Below are 15,413 nucleotides of genomic sequence, written 5' to 3' on the forward strand. Positions count from 1 at the left end.
ACACCACACATGCACCTGGAAGGAATGAAGAGTGAACACGTTCCTACTCGTCAGTACGGACACGGTTCCTGGGAGTGCTGGAGACTGCAGAAGCTCCTGTGGCAAACCACTCTCAGTTGAACAACAGAATTGCTGTAGTAGCCATGACAAAGGGAAATCTGAAACTGGTAAATGCCTTAAAATTTTTAAAAAGCTGGTAATTTCATGATAAAGTAAAATCCATTTTTAAAAAAAGAGCAATATTTGACCCCGTGATCCCACTTCCAGGAATATGTTGTAAGAATCCCGAAACACCAGCCAGAAAGAATATATGCACCCCTATGTTTATAGCAGCACAATGTACAATAGCTAAGATCTGGAAACAGCCCAAGTGCCCATCAGTAGATGAGTGGATAAAATAAACCAGTTGGAGAAAGACAAGTATCACATTGTATCACTTATATGTGAAATATAATGAATAAAATAAACTGACAAACAGATCCAGAGACACAGAAGCATGGAACAGACTGAGGAATCTCAGAGGGAAAGGGGGAAGGGGCCGGAAGAGATTAACCAAAGAGCTTATAAGCACAACCCATGGACACAGACAACAGTGCAGTAGGCCTGGGGATGGGGAGGGGGGGCAGAGGGGACATGTGTGGGGTTAAGGGAGTTAATGGGGGGGGGGGGGGCACGGAAAGGGAGACATCTGTAATACTTTCAATGATATAATTTTTTTAAAAAAAGCAATAAACCAAAAATCCAAGCTCAAATTGACTCTTTAATGATATAACACTGCATTATAAAGTCCTTTTGCTGGTATTGAGTTTGTAGAAATAATTTTATTTAGAATGTAAAAACTGGAAAAATGCCAAAGTTAAGACTGAGAGCAGATCTTACCTTTCACTCTGTATACAATAAAATGGCAGTTTAATAGTTTCCTGTTTTGAGAATTATTTCATATTATTCAAACATTTCATCTACTGTGTATAAATCGACCTTTAAAACAATCGTATTTACAACGTACTAAAGAAAATCATCTTTTCCTTTTCTTTTTAGGAGAGCATTCCAAAAGTGGGGTCAATTCAGCCTCCTCACTGTGCTTTCTTTTCTTTTTCTTCTTTTTATGGTCACTTTGGTAACCACTGGAGTCACTGCCCAGAAAAACAAGGTCCTGGTTCTCATCTTCCTGGTGCTGCTGCTTCTTTGGCTCTTCCTCCCAGAGGCCACTGTTCACGTTATCCATCTGCAGCTCTGTCTCTTCCCTCAAGGCGTCATCTGGAACATCTGCTAGCTTGGTGCTACCACCCTCTACTTCATCTGGCTCTGGGTCTGTCTTCTTCTTCTTCTTCTTCTTCTTCTTCTTTGGCTCTTCCTCCCAGAGGCCATTCACAGTCATGGTGTTACCAACCTGCAGGTCTGTCTCTGTCTCTTCCTTTATGGCGACTTCTTGAACATCTGCTAGCTCAGTGGCACCACCCTCTACTCCATCTGGCTCTGGATCTTTCTTCTTCTTCTTTTTCTTCTTCTTCTTTGGCTCTTCCTCCCAGAGCCCATTCACATTATTATCCATCTGTAGGTCTGTCTCTTCCCTCCTGGTGACATCTGAGAGATCTGCTAGCTCCATGGTACCACCATCTCCTTCATCTGGCTCTTTCTTTTTCTTCTTCTTCTTCTTCAGTTTTCCAACAGCTCCTTCAGTCCCAGAATCTGTTACTTCTTCAGAAGCTGCAGAGCACTTGGTTTGTGAACTAGAAAAGAACAGTTAAAACTTTGAAGAGCAGTAAGCAAAAACAGAAGAACAAAAAGATCAAGAAAATCTCAACCTACTATGATTTTTCTAAGTGACAGCAGTATGCTGCATACTATGGTATGAATTTCCAACAGTCTTTCCTATTATCCCCCAGCCCTTTGAAAACGTTAAAATTACTGTTTCCCAAGTACTTCTCCCAGACTGCTTTCACACATGTGAACGGCATGAAAAGGTTGTCAAAACATGGCTTCTAAATTCTGGTTTTGTTCACAAAAATTAAACACTAAACATCACAGTACCCAGGCTTATTAGCCAAATTGATAGAAAATATACTTCTATTACCTATCAAAATAGGAGTTTCCTGTCTACTTTCTCAATCCTTGTTTCAAATAATTCATTGTTCTTTCTAACCTCTGCTGAAGCACATTTCACAGTTGTGAATTATTTTATATCACTAAGATAAAAACAAGGCTCAATGAAGCTGCCTTCTTTCTAGAATTAAAGAGAGCACTAGCCACATCTCTCACTGAAATTACTTAAATTTAAATATTTATAACTTTAAAATTTAGCTCCTCAGTCACACTAGTCTTATTTCAAGTGCTCAATCGTGAGGCTACTCAATTGCACAAATACAGCACATCTCCATCATAATCACAGAAGTTCTACTGGACAGCTGCTCTAGAACTTGAATCCACACGCTGGTTACTTATCAAAGCAGAATCTAGAAATACTGTTAAATTAACATTAGCAGTATTCCAAGTTTCCCCACTCCCAAAATGAGCTCCTATAGAGCCAAGCTCAAGATTCAAGATCAAAGTAATTCTTATAAGAATTTCAATACAGAAAAATATAGAAATTAAATGGTGTACCTGGCATAATGACATTAATCAAATTATTTTTGTTTCAATCATGTACAAATGAAAGCAGGTTAACAGTTATACAATATGATTAAATTGTTTGTTTCAGGTATCAACTATTTAAAAAAATTAACAACTAGAAACTATACAGTAAAATTGAGTTATTAAAATACAAATCATGTAGCTAGATGTAGAGCTTTAGAATATTTAATGCATTGTCTTAGCACTTAAGATAATGATTTACAATGACTTTCTGGTTTGAAAGCATAAATATTATAATAAACAATTTTTTAAGGGGGCTTATGGTCTCTAAATTCAGAATTAAATAGAAACAATTAAGTGTCAAAATGACAATAATGTGAGTAGGAACTGACCTAGTGGTATTTAGTTTTCCCCGAATGCAGAATACTCCAGCAGCATCTGAGTCTAAACGAAATACTTCAAATTCTAGTTCATCACCCACATTTATCTCCAGGGTCTGCCACTGCTCAGTTGGCATCTGCTCAGGTTTAGGGATGGAGGCATTGAAACACCCATGTACCAAACAGCCTATGTGGCTGGAGGACACTTTATTAACCGTACCCTAAGAAGAAAAAAGAAGAGTATAACATCAAGAAGGGATCCAAAGAGTTAACAGATAAATCAAACATTATAAGCTTCAAACTGATCTCCAAAGAGAAAACATCAAAATAATAGTACAATTTGGTATGGAAAACGTTCATCTCAAAATTTACATGTTACATTAAAGCATTGCTTTAGAACACTGTAGAGGTTTTAGAAAGCTCAAACTTGATTAAACAAGTAACTGCCTATCAACTGCCTAACTGGATAAACAATTACCCACCCCTTTACCCCCTGAAAAACCCACCTTAGCTCCTCCCATCTAAGATTCCAAGGGGAGTGGAGTACTCTACAGCCATACTGAACCAAGCAGAAATTACTCTTTGATATGTTCTACATGTAAAAAGACCTCAAGGCAGGAAGCATATGCTTTTTATCACTAGGATCCACACTGTATTTCTGTAAACAGTCTGAACTTCAAAGCTCAAAGAGCATTCTTTAATGATTAAATTGAGCATGATATAAGCAGTCCTATTAGAATACAGCTTACCCTTTATATGTAAATGTTGAACAGTTGTTTGGACTAAATTACAAAAACACTAGAAGCTTAAAAACTAAGATAAAAGGATGTACTATAGAATTTTAAGCTTGAAATAAAAATTTCCAAAAAACTTAGTTTTCTATTCTTCCTCTAGGAATCAACATAGATAAGGTATATGAATAAAAACCCAAAATAGTTTTAAATTTCATATATATTTAATTATAGATTTTTAAATAATATTAAGATTGTATAATGTCACCAACTCCTTATACATATGATAGAGTAAAACTTCCTTTTCAGTCATTATCAGGAGGCAGGTGTCCACAATGGTACCTTCTGCAAGGTCTGGAAAAATATGGTACAGCTGTAAAATGGAGTAACATTCAGAAATAAAACGAAGTGAGCCAACAAGCATGAGAAGATGTGGAGGAATCTTAACTGCATAAATGGTAGGCGAAAGAAGCCAATCTGAAAAGGCTACCTATTGTATGATTCCAACTATATGACATCCTGACAAAGGAAAAACTAGGGAGATAGTAAAAAGATCAGTAGTCCAGGGTTCCAAAGGGAGGGAGGATGGATGAATAGGTGAAGCACAGAGGATTTTTAGGGCAGTGACCAATTATTCTATAGAACACTGTAAGGGTGGATGCATGTCATTACACATTTGTCAAAACCCATAGAATATACAACACAAAGAATGAACTCTAATGTAAAGTGCAAACTTTATCTAATTATCAATATTGGCTCAACAACTATAACAAATGTACCATACCAACACACAATGTCAATAATAGAAATAGTGTGTTCGTTCCATTTTTTCTGTACCTCTAAAGCTGCTGTAAAAAACCAAGTCTATCAATTAAAAAATATTCAGTAGGGAAAGGAAAATCTTTTCAATATGTGGGTCTGGAATAACTGAATAGCTAGTGGACAAGGAAATGGATCTCAAGGGCCTACCTCACGCTATACACCAAAAATTAAAGCTTGAACACAGACCTAAATGGAAAAGCTAAAACTACAAAAATTATAGAAGCTTCTAGGAGTAGACAAGTTTCTTAGATAGGATCCAGAAAGCAATATCCATAAAAGTATACTATGCTGAATTGGACCTCACCAAAATTAAAAGCTCCTGGAAATGCCAATTAAAACCATTATGAGAAGCTACTATACGTAAAGGACTGACAGCACCAAATGTTGGCAAAGATGCATAGCACCTGCAAGTGCTGTATGGGAAATTAGCCTAACAGCAGTTTTTCATAAAGTTAAACACACATCTACCCTGCAACCTAGCAATACTGCTTCTAGTTTTTTACCTAGAAGAAATGAAAATGTGCGTTCACAATAGCTTTATTCTACTAGCTCCAGACTGAAAACTACCCAAATGTCCCTCAATGAAGATGGATAATCAAACTGTAATATCTATAATAATAATCTGTAATAATAAAAGCATAATATGCTAATTAGACCAGACATCCTTCTGGACAAAGCCAGGGCTGCAAGGAAGCCCGGGTCCCAGGTGCAGGGGGAAGCTGGTGCCGGCAGCTGGGGGAAAAAGGCCTACTCTTGCATGAATTTCGTGCATCAGGCCTCCAGTATTCATACAATTGAATACCATGAGTGCTAAAAAAGAAACAAGAGTACACTCAACAGTATGGATGAAACTCATGGTGAGCAGAAGAGGCTATTTTAGAGTTTATAATGAAAAAATGCCACTACTATGGAATTCTAGAACAGGCAAAACTAATTTATGGTCAATGAAATCACAACAGTGATTGTATCTAGGATAGAGAAAAAGGATTGACCAGGAAAGGGCATGAGGGTCATTTCTAAGGACACACAATGGTATATGCCTTTGTCAAATTCCTTTAGTTGCACACCATGATCTATACATTTTATTGCATGTAAATTATCTCATATTATTAAAAACTAGAGGCCCAGTGCACGAAATTCCTGCACGAGGGAGGGGGGTGTCCCTCAGCCCAGCCTGCACCCTCTCCAATCTGGGGCCCCTCGAGGGATGTCCGACTGCTCGTTTAAGACCGATCCCGGTGGGATTGGGCCTAAACGGGCAGTTGGATATCCCTCTCACAATCCAGGACTGCTGGCTCCCAACTGCTCGCCTGCCTGCCTTCCTGATTGCCCCTAACCACTTCTGCCTGCCAGCCTGATCACCCCCCAACCACTCCCCTGCCAGCCTGATTGATGCCTAACTGCTCCCCTGCCAGCCTGTTTGATGCCTAACTGCTCCCCTGCCAGCCTGTTTGGCCCTAACTGCCCTCCCCTGCAGGCCTGGTCACCCCTAACTGCCCTCCCCTACAGGCCTGGTCCCCCCCCCAACTGCTCTCCCCTGCAGGCCTGGGTCCCTCCCAACTGCCTTTTCCTGCAGGCCTGGTCGCCCCCAACTTCCCTCCTCTGCCGGCTTGGTCACCCCTAACTGCCCTCCCCTGAAGGCTTGATCACTCCCAACTGCCCTCCCCTGCTGGCCTGATCGCCCACAACTGCCCTCCCTTGCAGGCCTGGTCCCTCCCAACTGCCCTCCCCTGCTGGCCATCTTGTGGCAGCCATCTTGTGTCCACATGGGGGCAGCCATCTTGTAGGTTGGAGTGATGGTCAATCTGCATATTACTCTTTTATTAGATAGGATTGAGGCCTGGTGCACGGGTGGGGGCTAGCTGGTTTGCCCTGAAGGGTGTCCCAGATCAGGGTGGGGGTTCCCTTGGGGCGTGGGGTGGCCTGGGCGAGGGGCCTGTGGTGGTCTGCAGGCCGGCCACACCCCCTGGTGATCCAAGTGGAGGCCCTGGTATCTGGGGTTTATTGATCTTCTATAATTGAAACTTTGTAGCCTTAAGCGAGACCTGGGCCAGCCAGGGTGTGCGGAAAGCGTGGCTTCCTCCATTGCTGGGGGCAACCCTAGCCTCCTGCTCTTTCCAACTCCGTGGCTGCCGCCATTTCTGTTTGGGTTTATGTATCTTCTATCATTGAAACTTTGTAGCCTTGAGTGGAGGCCTAGGCCGGCAAGGGCAGGCGCAAAGCTTGGCTTCCTCCATTGTCGAGGAAACCCAAGCCTCCCTCCTGCTCTCTGTGGCCATAGCCATATTGGTTGGGTTTATTTGCATATTAGCTCCTGATTGGCTTGTGGGCATAGCGGAGTGATGGTTAATTTGCATATTACTCTTTTATTATATAGAATAAAAATTGAAAAAAATTGATTGGTCAAGAGTATTTAAGGACTGGATATTGTTGTAGAGCAGTGGTTCTCAACCTTTCTAATGCCGCAACCCTTTAATACAGTTCCTCATGTTGTGGTGACCCCCAACCATAAAATTATTTTCGTTGCTACTTCGTAACTGTAATTTTGCTACTGTTAATGAATCGTAATGTAAATATCTGTGTTTTCCGGTGGTCTTAGTGTCGCCCTTTCCTGGTCAATCCTTTCTCTCTATCCTAGATACAATCACTGTTGTGACTTCATTGACCATAAATTAGTTTTGCCTGTTCTAGAATTCCTTAGGGTCGCCTAAGACCATCGGAAAGCACAGATATTTACATTACGATTCATTAACAGTAGCAAAATTACAGTTACGAAGTAGCAACGAAAATAATTTTATGGTTGGGGGTCACCACAACATGAGGAACTGTATTAAAGGGTCGCGGCATTAGAAAGGTTGAGAACCACTGTTGTAGAGGATAGAGTAAAAGGGATAATTTTACTTTTCATTTTATATTTTCTTTACAATTAGAATGGTATTTCCATGAACATGTTTGCATTTGTGGTAATTTACACAAAATAGATGACAGTTGAGTTGGGGAATTTTTAACTACAAATCTACTGCCAACTTTAATAGTTGAAGGCTGGTTGTAGGATTCCAGTTTGGCAGTCCAAGTATACTATTTCTTCCAGTTTAATAGATATTGAAAAAAAATTTTAATTAGAAATGCCATGTAAATCTTGTCGTAGTAAAATCTAAGCTATATTTTTATTAATAGTATCAAGGCTTAGTTATTGTCACTAAACAATTCCTCTAAAAATTTTAGGTAAGAAAAAATTACATACATACATATATATACACACATATATAAACATATACACACACAGAACTGCAAGAGGATAAATGGATACATTTCAGATTTCATGCCAATTTTTGCATTTCCAGCTTCTCAAGGCATAGTCTCACCACCCCCCATCCTGGACTCATTTTTATTACCTGCCTGGCCCCACAACCATTAGAATTTGCAACTCCTGTTTTATATACTACTAAATGATTTGAATCTTTTATAAAGAAACCATATTTTGGGGAAATTTTAAAGTAATAAAAATTGTTTTTTTTTTTAAAGAATGTGTTCTTTTGTGGTTTTTTGTTTGTTTGTTTTGTCAATCCTCACCCGAGGATATTTTTCTATTGATTTTTAGGGAGAGTAGAAGAGAGAGGGAAAGAGAAACATCGATGTGAGAGAAGTACACTGATTGGCTGCCTCCTGCACAAGCCCCGACCAGGGAGGAGCCTGCAACCAAGGTATGTGCCCTTGACCAGAATCGAGCCTGGGACCCACTGGTCTGCAGGCCAACGCTCTAGCCACTGAGTCAAACCAGCTAGGGATGATTTTTTTTTTTTTTTTTTTAGACCTTAAGTTCACTTTGGTGCTATATGAAAAGAATAAGTTGGATGGACACATACTCTATACATGCATGTGAGTTTTAGGATAATGAAGTTTCAAAACGTACCTAGGTTGAAATGATGGAAATTAATTTCTTTATTTTTTAAAATAATTTTTAGTTACCCACAATAACAGTCCCAAAGTGTATAATTTAAGTTTTCAAATTACATAATTATATAACTATACAAAGAAAGCTACAAAAAAGAGACATACATACCATAATCTTTTGCCCTGGTTCAGGACAGAAAATAATGAAATCGGCTTCAATATTAAGATGAATGTGTCCTTGATCATCATAAATATCTCCCAGTTCACCCACTACTTTAATGTTATCATATGCAATGGGGACACCTAGAAGGCTGTTAAAAAAAAGATAAAAGAAAAAATGGTATTTTTTTACCCTCTTTTAACTGGCATTGTCATATTGTTTAAAAATTCTGTGTCCTAAAAGTATATCTCCTAAATATAACCACCCAAACCAAAAATAGCATATAGCATATTAAAGGTTAGCCTGTAATAATTTTAGTAGTCCAATTTCACAATGTTCCCAATATATTGGCTAAGTTTAAGATAGGTACCCAGTAATGTCCAATTACACATGAGCAAAAAGTTGACCCTTTTTCTCAATTTGCTACTCATTTGGATTCTAGTCTTGCCAGAATGACAGGAAAACCTGTCCGGTGTGGTTCAGTGGTTGAGCATCTACCCATGAACCAAAGGGTCACTGGTTCGATTCCCAGTCAGGGCACATGCTCAGGTTGCGGGCTCGATCCCCCACTAGGGGACATGCAGGAAGCAGGTGATCAATGGTCTTTCTCTGTCATTGATACTTCTATCTCTCTATCCTTCTCCCTTTCTCTCTTGTGTAAAAAAATCAATACAAACATATTTTAAAAAAATAGTAATGAAAGGAAAAAACAGGACTTGACGTGAAAAATGTATTTTTCTGAGTATGACTGAATCAAAGAAACTTTGGCATTATCCAGCATTACCGAATTTCTGTACTAGATGGCACATAGCAAGAGAAGTATTAAGGTTAAAGCTAAAGCCCCTGAACATTAAAGCCAATGACTTAATAGAGAAAAATCCCAAACTGCAACTGTTGCTTAGTAAGTGGAAATGCTAAGAAATGCAACTATATTATTGCTGAGAATGACTCTGACATTTTAGACTACACACTTGACAGTCAGGATTAGGGGGCAGCTACTGTTGCAAAAAGTTATATCCAGGTTCTTAAGGAATTATACTAAAGAGGCAGACCTAGTGGCTTCCACTACCACATACACAACTTGTTCCAGAAAACTTTCCAGACAAGGCCAAAACCTATCACTCCTTTACTCCTATAGGAATCCATGCACAACATGATCATGGCTCTTAATCTCATGTTATTGAATCTATCTGAATATATGTTTGGATTCCACTAAGACCCCTTTGAGAGAAGAGAACATTTTTGTTGAACTCAATATTCTAGAATAATCTCTCTATATAAAAGGCTAATATGCAAAGTGTCCCCTTGGGAGTTTGGCCAGGAGTTTGATTGCTCGCTATGACGTGTGCTGACCACCAGGAGGTGGAACGGAATGAAGGACAGCCCTGGCTGGCAGCCAGAAGGCCCCAATCAGCCCTGATCGCCAACCAGGCCTAGGGACCCTACCTGTGTATGAATTTAGTGCACTGGCCCTCTAGTTTATATAGAATAAGAGAAAGAATTTCTCCTAATAGCAGGTGTTTAAGCAAAATAGCCAGGAGCCACTGGAAAGGAACTTTAATAACTACTAAATTAGGAAAAACTTAAACTCAGAGACTACTCTGGAAAGCACCCTTTTGAGTTGTTAATTTCTGGATGTGGCTTTCCTGAACAGGAACACCACCACTGAGACAATATTAGGGGCACCGAAAACACAGAGTTAGAGAGCAAGGTGCTGAAGGGGAGTAGCTGCCATATTAGACAGAAAAACAAAATTAAGACTTTGTTTCCCCTAATCAATTATTAGAAGATGAGTCTCAAGTGTGGAGGGAATACTGCTGTCCCCTAGGAGACATTTGGGGATTTGTGGTACTGACCATGATTGTGACAATCACTGGCTAAGGTCAGAGATATGAGACATTCTGCCCTGTACAAGACAGTTCTGTACCATGAAGAAATGTCCCTAGCTCTACATCACTTCTGAATGAGGGGATAGATTGATTTATAAATAGCTGGGCATAGAATTTAACTTAAAAAAAAACACTAACATTAATATTAAAGTCATTTTTGCATGGTTTTAATATGCATTATGAATTCCAGGAATGTAGCTGGATAGATTTAAGGCTAGATTGTTCTGTGTGAAACTTTACTGAGAATTTCCCATTGTTTCAGAAAAGCATCAGACCACTTGAGACACTGTGTTTGTGAGGTGTCAACTCAAAACCCCTGCATCAATGTACTTTTGTAACTGACACACTCACAATGATTCTAGGTGTAGGTGTGGGAGACATCTAACTACTTCATTCTTCCCAGGTAATCATGCTTAAGCATTACCACATTGAAAATGCATTTTACTGTACGGTATTAGAGCACGGCATGTATATTTCTTTGCAATTGTGTAGATAGGTTATATTATCTTTTAATTTTCATTTCATTTCAGCACAGCAAAGAGCGTTTTCATTTCATTAACAGTAGAACTGCAAACTATTACAAGAGGGAGGTTACAGGGTTCTACAGAATTCGGAACTATTGACTAGGGAATGCAACCACAGACCCTAAGCCCAAAAGGATTTGTATAAATCCATCCAACCTTTGGGAAAGCAAATCCCAGCACGAAACTCACTAAAGCCATCAGATATACAACGACAAACCCCTTAACCATGTTAATACTCTTGTACATTTGTTTTCCGGATACCATCCTAAGTAGGGTACAGGTCAGGGTGGTAGCTTTAACTTTAGATAGACAACAATTAAATCAAGTTTAAGGGCTGCTTAGAGTGCACATTTAAGGCTTCTATAGAACTAGTGGGAAGGAACATTATTTACCACCTTCAACTACCTCAACAGAGAAAGCGAGAGAAACATCGATGTGAGACACATGGATTGGCTGCCTCCAGCATGTGCTCCGACCAGGGCAGGAATTGAACCTGCAACCTAGGTAGGTGCCCTTGACTAGAAATTGACTGGAAATTGAACTCGCAACCCTTTGGTAGGAGGGCTAACACTAACCACTGTACACCACCAGTCAGGGCAAGATTTTTTCCTTAATGGCCTCTCAAAGATATAACTTAGAAATTAGGTGATTTAGAAAACTACTTTCTCTAAGCAAAATTTTCAAAATTGATATGAAATAGCCTTAAAAAATTTCTGTAATTGGGGAAAAAAGGTGGAAAGTCTGTCAAATGGGGGATGCTGTTGAGATAACTTGGACACTACTGAGAGCCATTCTCAATTCCTTCCTTTTCCTCATTTGCTAAACAAAGAGAAGCAAGTCCTCTTGCCTCCACAGCAGTGGTTCTCAACCTTTCTAATGCCGCAGCCCTTTAATACAGTTCCTCATGTTGTGGTGACCCCCAACCATAAAATTATTTTCGTTGCTACTTCATAACTGTAATTTTGCTATGTTATGAATCGTAATGTAAATATCTGTGTTTTCTGATGGTCTTAGGCGACCCTGTCGTGACCCACAGGTTGAGAACCGCTGCTGTAGAGCCTAAGACCATCGGAAAACACAGATATTTACATTACGACTTATTAACAGTAGCAAAATTACAGTTATGAAGTAGCAACGAAAATAATTTTATGGTTGGGGGTCACCACAACATGAGGAACTGTATTAGAGGGTCGCGGCATTAGAAAGGTTGAGAACCACTGCTCTACAGGATGGCCCCAGTCTGCAGACAAACAACTACACCTGATATATGGTTGGTTGCTATTAAAACTTCCTGCGGGTTCAATGTTTGCCCCTCATTAGTAATGCACACTTAAATGTGTGGTGCCTGGCTGCACTGAATGCACCGGAGTCTTGAACACATCCCACAAGTAAGGTGTGTGCGCGGCAGGGTGAGGAGTGGGTGAGGTAGGGTGGGTGGGAAGCTGTCCAGGTATGTTCAGAGTGCAACCTGCTCTCTACACTGACAAGGCAACACTGTCCAATTCATTTAAAGGAATTACCATCCAATCAGTTCCTAGTCTCTCTGGTGGAATGGCTCCTATTGGAGACACGTGGGTGAGTTGCCCTAGCCTGTCAAGTTGACGCATTAATTGGTTTCAGAAAGCTGTAAAATATATCAAACAGTTGCCTATGTTTCCACATTTTCTGACCACCTTGTATATCCATCCTCTCTGAACTGGTCTTCTGTCTAATGTATCACCTCCCTTAAACCATCATTTACTACTACCAAATCGTAACCAAATTTGCAGTTTAAGAAATTTCCCATGTCAATTTTCTTTACACCCCGAAGATCAGGGATATGTACTACTCCCTCAACAGTGTGCCAAGTTTCAGAGTTAAGAGGATATTGTGCTAATCCTGGTTAAGCAAAAAGTAGAAAACACACACACACACACACACAAAAACAAAAACAAAAAAAACCCCAAAAACTGGCAAAGGCAGGAAAGAAGAGCAAAATGGCCATCCTCTCTGGGTTGTCCCCCACCCTGTCCCTGACCCACTGCCCTCCTCCAACTGTACCCATCGCCTTTCCGACATAAACCTTACCCCAGTTATTTAATACGTACAATTCTCTGGTCAAAGCATCCTATTTCACATCTACCATCCATTTGTTTATGCCACTCTCTTTGCCTGTAACGCTACCATCTCCTCCTCCTCCTAGTAAGTTGTTCTCAAAGGTCCTACGAAGGAATTCACCACTCATCATAAATTAATAGACTTCTGCCAAATGTTAACACTTCGTTGCATCTGGCTTGCCTGTATCCCTCAAAATAGAGCTTAAAGTTCCTTAAAACACAGATCTTGTTTTTTCTTTGTTTTTACACCCCAACTCCCTACTATACAAGACAGACATAGGGTGTGTTGGTGCTTGGAGGAAGCTGTACATCCTATTTGATTCTTAACCTGTGTGAGGTTCAGGGTTCTTTGAGAAAGTGGAGAAACGTCTGGATACTTTGATGAAGAAAATTGACATGGAAAACTCCTGCAGTTTCCAGAGGCTCATGAAATTCCTGAAGGGCAGCAAGCAATCGCTAGAGACTCCGCTCGGCCTAGTTTTGGAACCCTCGCCTTTGAGCCCAAGCGGCCTAGAAGAGTATTAAGATACATCTACCCAACCCCTTCCCTGACCTCTACCCTAGCAACTCAGCGTTTTCAAGTTACTCTTCAAGGTCTTCATTCAAATGCACCAGCAGGTGTGTGTTTGTTTTTGTTTTTTTACTTTCAAAAGCAATAGGCGGGACCGTTAGACGAAATAAACTGCTCTTCAAAATAAAACTAATAGTATTTCTCTCATCCCCGATCAGATCCAAGAGACGAGGAAAAGTGCCACGGCCATGGCAACAAAACCGCCCTTCACCCACCGTTTACAAATAAAAAATTGTACTAAGGCTTCAGCTTTCTATAGAATGAGCGAGAATCAACTGAAGTGCCACATTCCAAACTTTCACTGTCCAATTAAAAACCCCACATACAGACCTGGGCCTCGGGGTCTCCAGACCCCCGCTCTATTCTTAGCCCGACACCCAGCGCCTGGAGCGAGACCCCCCCCAACCCCCCGCCGACACAAGCCACGCCACCTTCACGTTGTCTTTCTGGCTGGGACAGGGACCCTGCACGGGTCCCGACCCGGGAGGCACCAGCCTTCCCCGACTGCAGGGCGCCTGGGGGCTAAGCGCACGAAGCCGGCGCGCTTTCCCCCGTGCGCCCCTTTCTCCTGCGCCATCAGCACCTCCACCCGCGGACCCCTCCCGTGCCCCCAAGAAAGAAGGGGCCGCGAAGGAGAAGGCCAAGATACCTTTCGGAATAGCGCAGCAGCTCCGCATCCAGCTGTTCTCGGATCCCCGTGCGTTTCCGGTGAAGGTAACGCGGCGACAGCGCGATGTGCCTGCGGTGCGGCCCCGCCACCAGGCAGGAGTAGCGGCTGCTCAGCAGCGCGCACGCGGCGGCGTAGGTCGGCAGCTCCAGGCAGGGCAGGGCACCAGCGGGCCCCGCCACCGGCCCCTCCGAGGCTGGTTGGGCCCGCGGAGGCTCCGGACAACCAGCGGCCATGCGGCTGGTCTGCTTTCCCACGGCGCGCGCCAGTGACGCAAACGTAAACTCCTATTTCCGGTCGCCTATTTGTCGCAACCCACCAGCCGCCACGCCCCTTGTAAAGGTCTTTCCTTGAGCTGCAGTACCCAGTGCTGACCAGCAGGGGGGCACCCGCTTTCGCTTCCTTGGACAACTCCTGGAGCTGCGTATTGAGCATGCTGGAAGGCTAACAACCACCGCGTTTCTTAAGGGCTGGCAAACCCGTGTTTTTGCTAAGTTTCTCTTTGGATTTAGTATGTAGATTTAATAAGAGTTCACACGTGGGTCATTTCCAATAGTAAGGTGGTTTGGTAGATTTTGCAAGCAAATGGAATACATCTATAGGCAGCCTAGATGCCTCAAATGAAACCATCTGTAAAGGAGCCCCTTCTCTCTCTCCAGTCCCTCATTCAGTAATTGCTAATTCAGGAAATCTTACCGCTGTCTTTCCAAAGGGCTTACGCAGCTGTCCTCCCTGGGGGGCCTCTCTTGTTCTGTTGTGGGCAGCAGAACGGCACTAGGGGTGAGGCCAGTGGGGTAAGACGGGACCTGGGTTCAGCAACTTCGATACTTGAGTTCTGGCTAGGAGAGAATTCAAAGCCAAGACCCCAACTAGAAGAGAACATTTATTTGGAAAATCACAGTAAGAAGAAGTAACTGATAGAAGAAATGGACTAGGGAATAAGTTATAGAGGTAAAGGAAGGGCCCTTGGAGCTTGGGAGTGAGGAAGCGAATGGTAATACCCTGAATAAGGAGAGAGAAAGGCACAGGCCGTGGGTCGAGTCCTTTATCCTAAGGGTTTTAAGGGTGGAGATTTTAGGGGAGATCCCAGGGGAAGATCCCAATAGAA

General features: G+C 41.7%; 1 protein-coding gene across 1 annotated transcript; it reads right to left on the reverse strand.

Moving 5' to 3' along the window:
- Nucleotides 1–741: 741 nt before the first annotated feature.
- Nucleotides 742–14,580, reverse strand: POLR1F (RNA polymerase I subunit F). Its single transcript, XM_080666706.1, has 4 exons — nucleotides 14,288–14,580; nucleotides 8,568–8,709; nucleotides 2,964–3,172; nucleotides 742–1,730 (listed from the first exon to the last, which is right to left on the reverse strand). Exons 1-4 carry the CDS (start codon nucleotides 14,539–14,541, stop codon nucleotides 1,016–1,018), a joined length of 1,320 nt encoding a protein of 439 aa, XP_080522832.1. The 5' UTR covers nucleotides 14,542–14,580; the 3' UTR covers nucleotides 742–1,015.
- Nucleotides 14,581–15,413: the final 833 nt, after the last annotated feature.

The sequence above is a fragment of the Plecotus auritus genome (assembly GCF_963455305.1).
Source record: "Plecotus auritus genome assembly, chromosome: 4".
NCBI lineage: Eukaryota > Metazoa > Chordata > Mammalia > Chiroptera > Vespertilionidae > Plecotus > Plecotus auritus.

Coding starts and splice junctions, on each gene's coding strand:
- POLR1F (XM_080666706.1), bottom strand. CDS start 14,541: ATGGCCGCTGGTTGTCCGGAGCCTCCGCGGGCCCAACCAGCCTCGGAG. Junction 3,173..8,567: donor AACCAGGGCAAAAGATTATG/GTATGTATGTCT, acceptor TTTTCTTCTTAG/GGTACGGTTAATAAAGTGTC. Junction 1,731..2,963: donor GGAAAACTAAATACCACTAG/GTCAGTTCCTAC, acceptor GTTCTTTTCTAG/TTCACAAACCAAGTGCTCTG.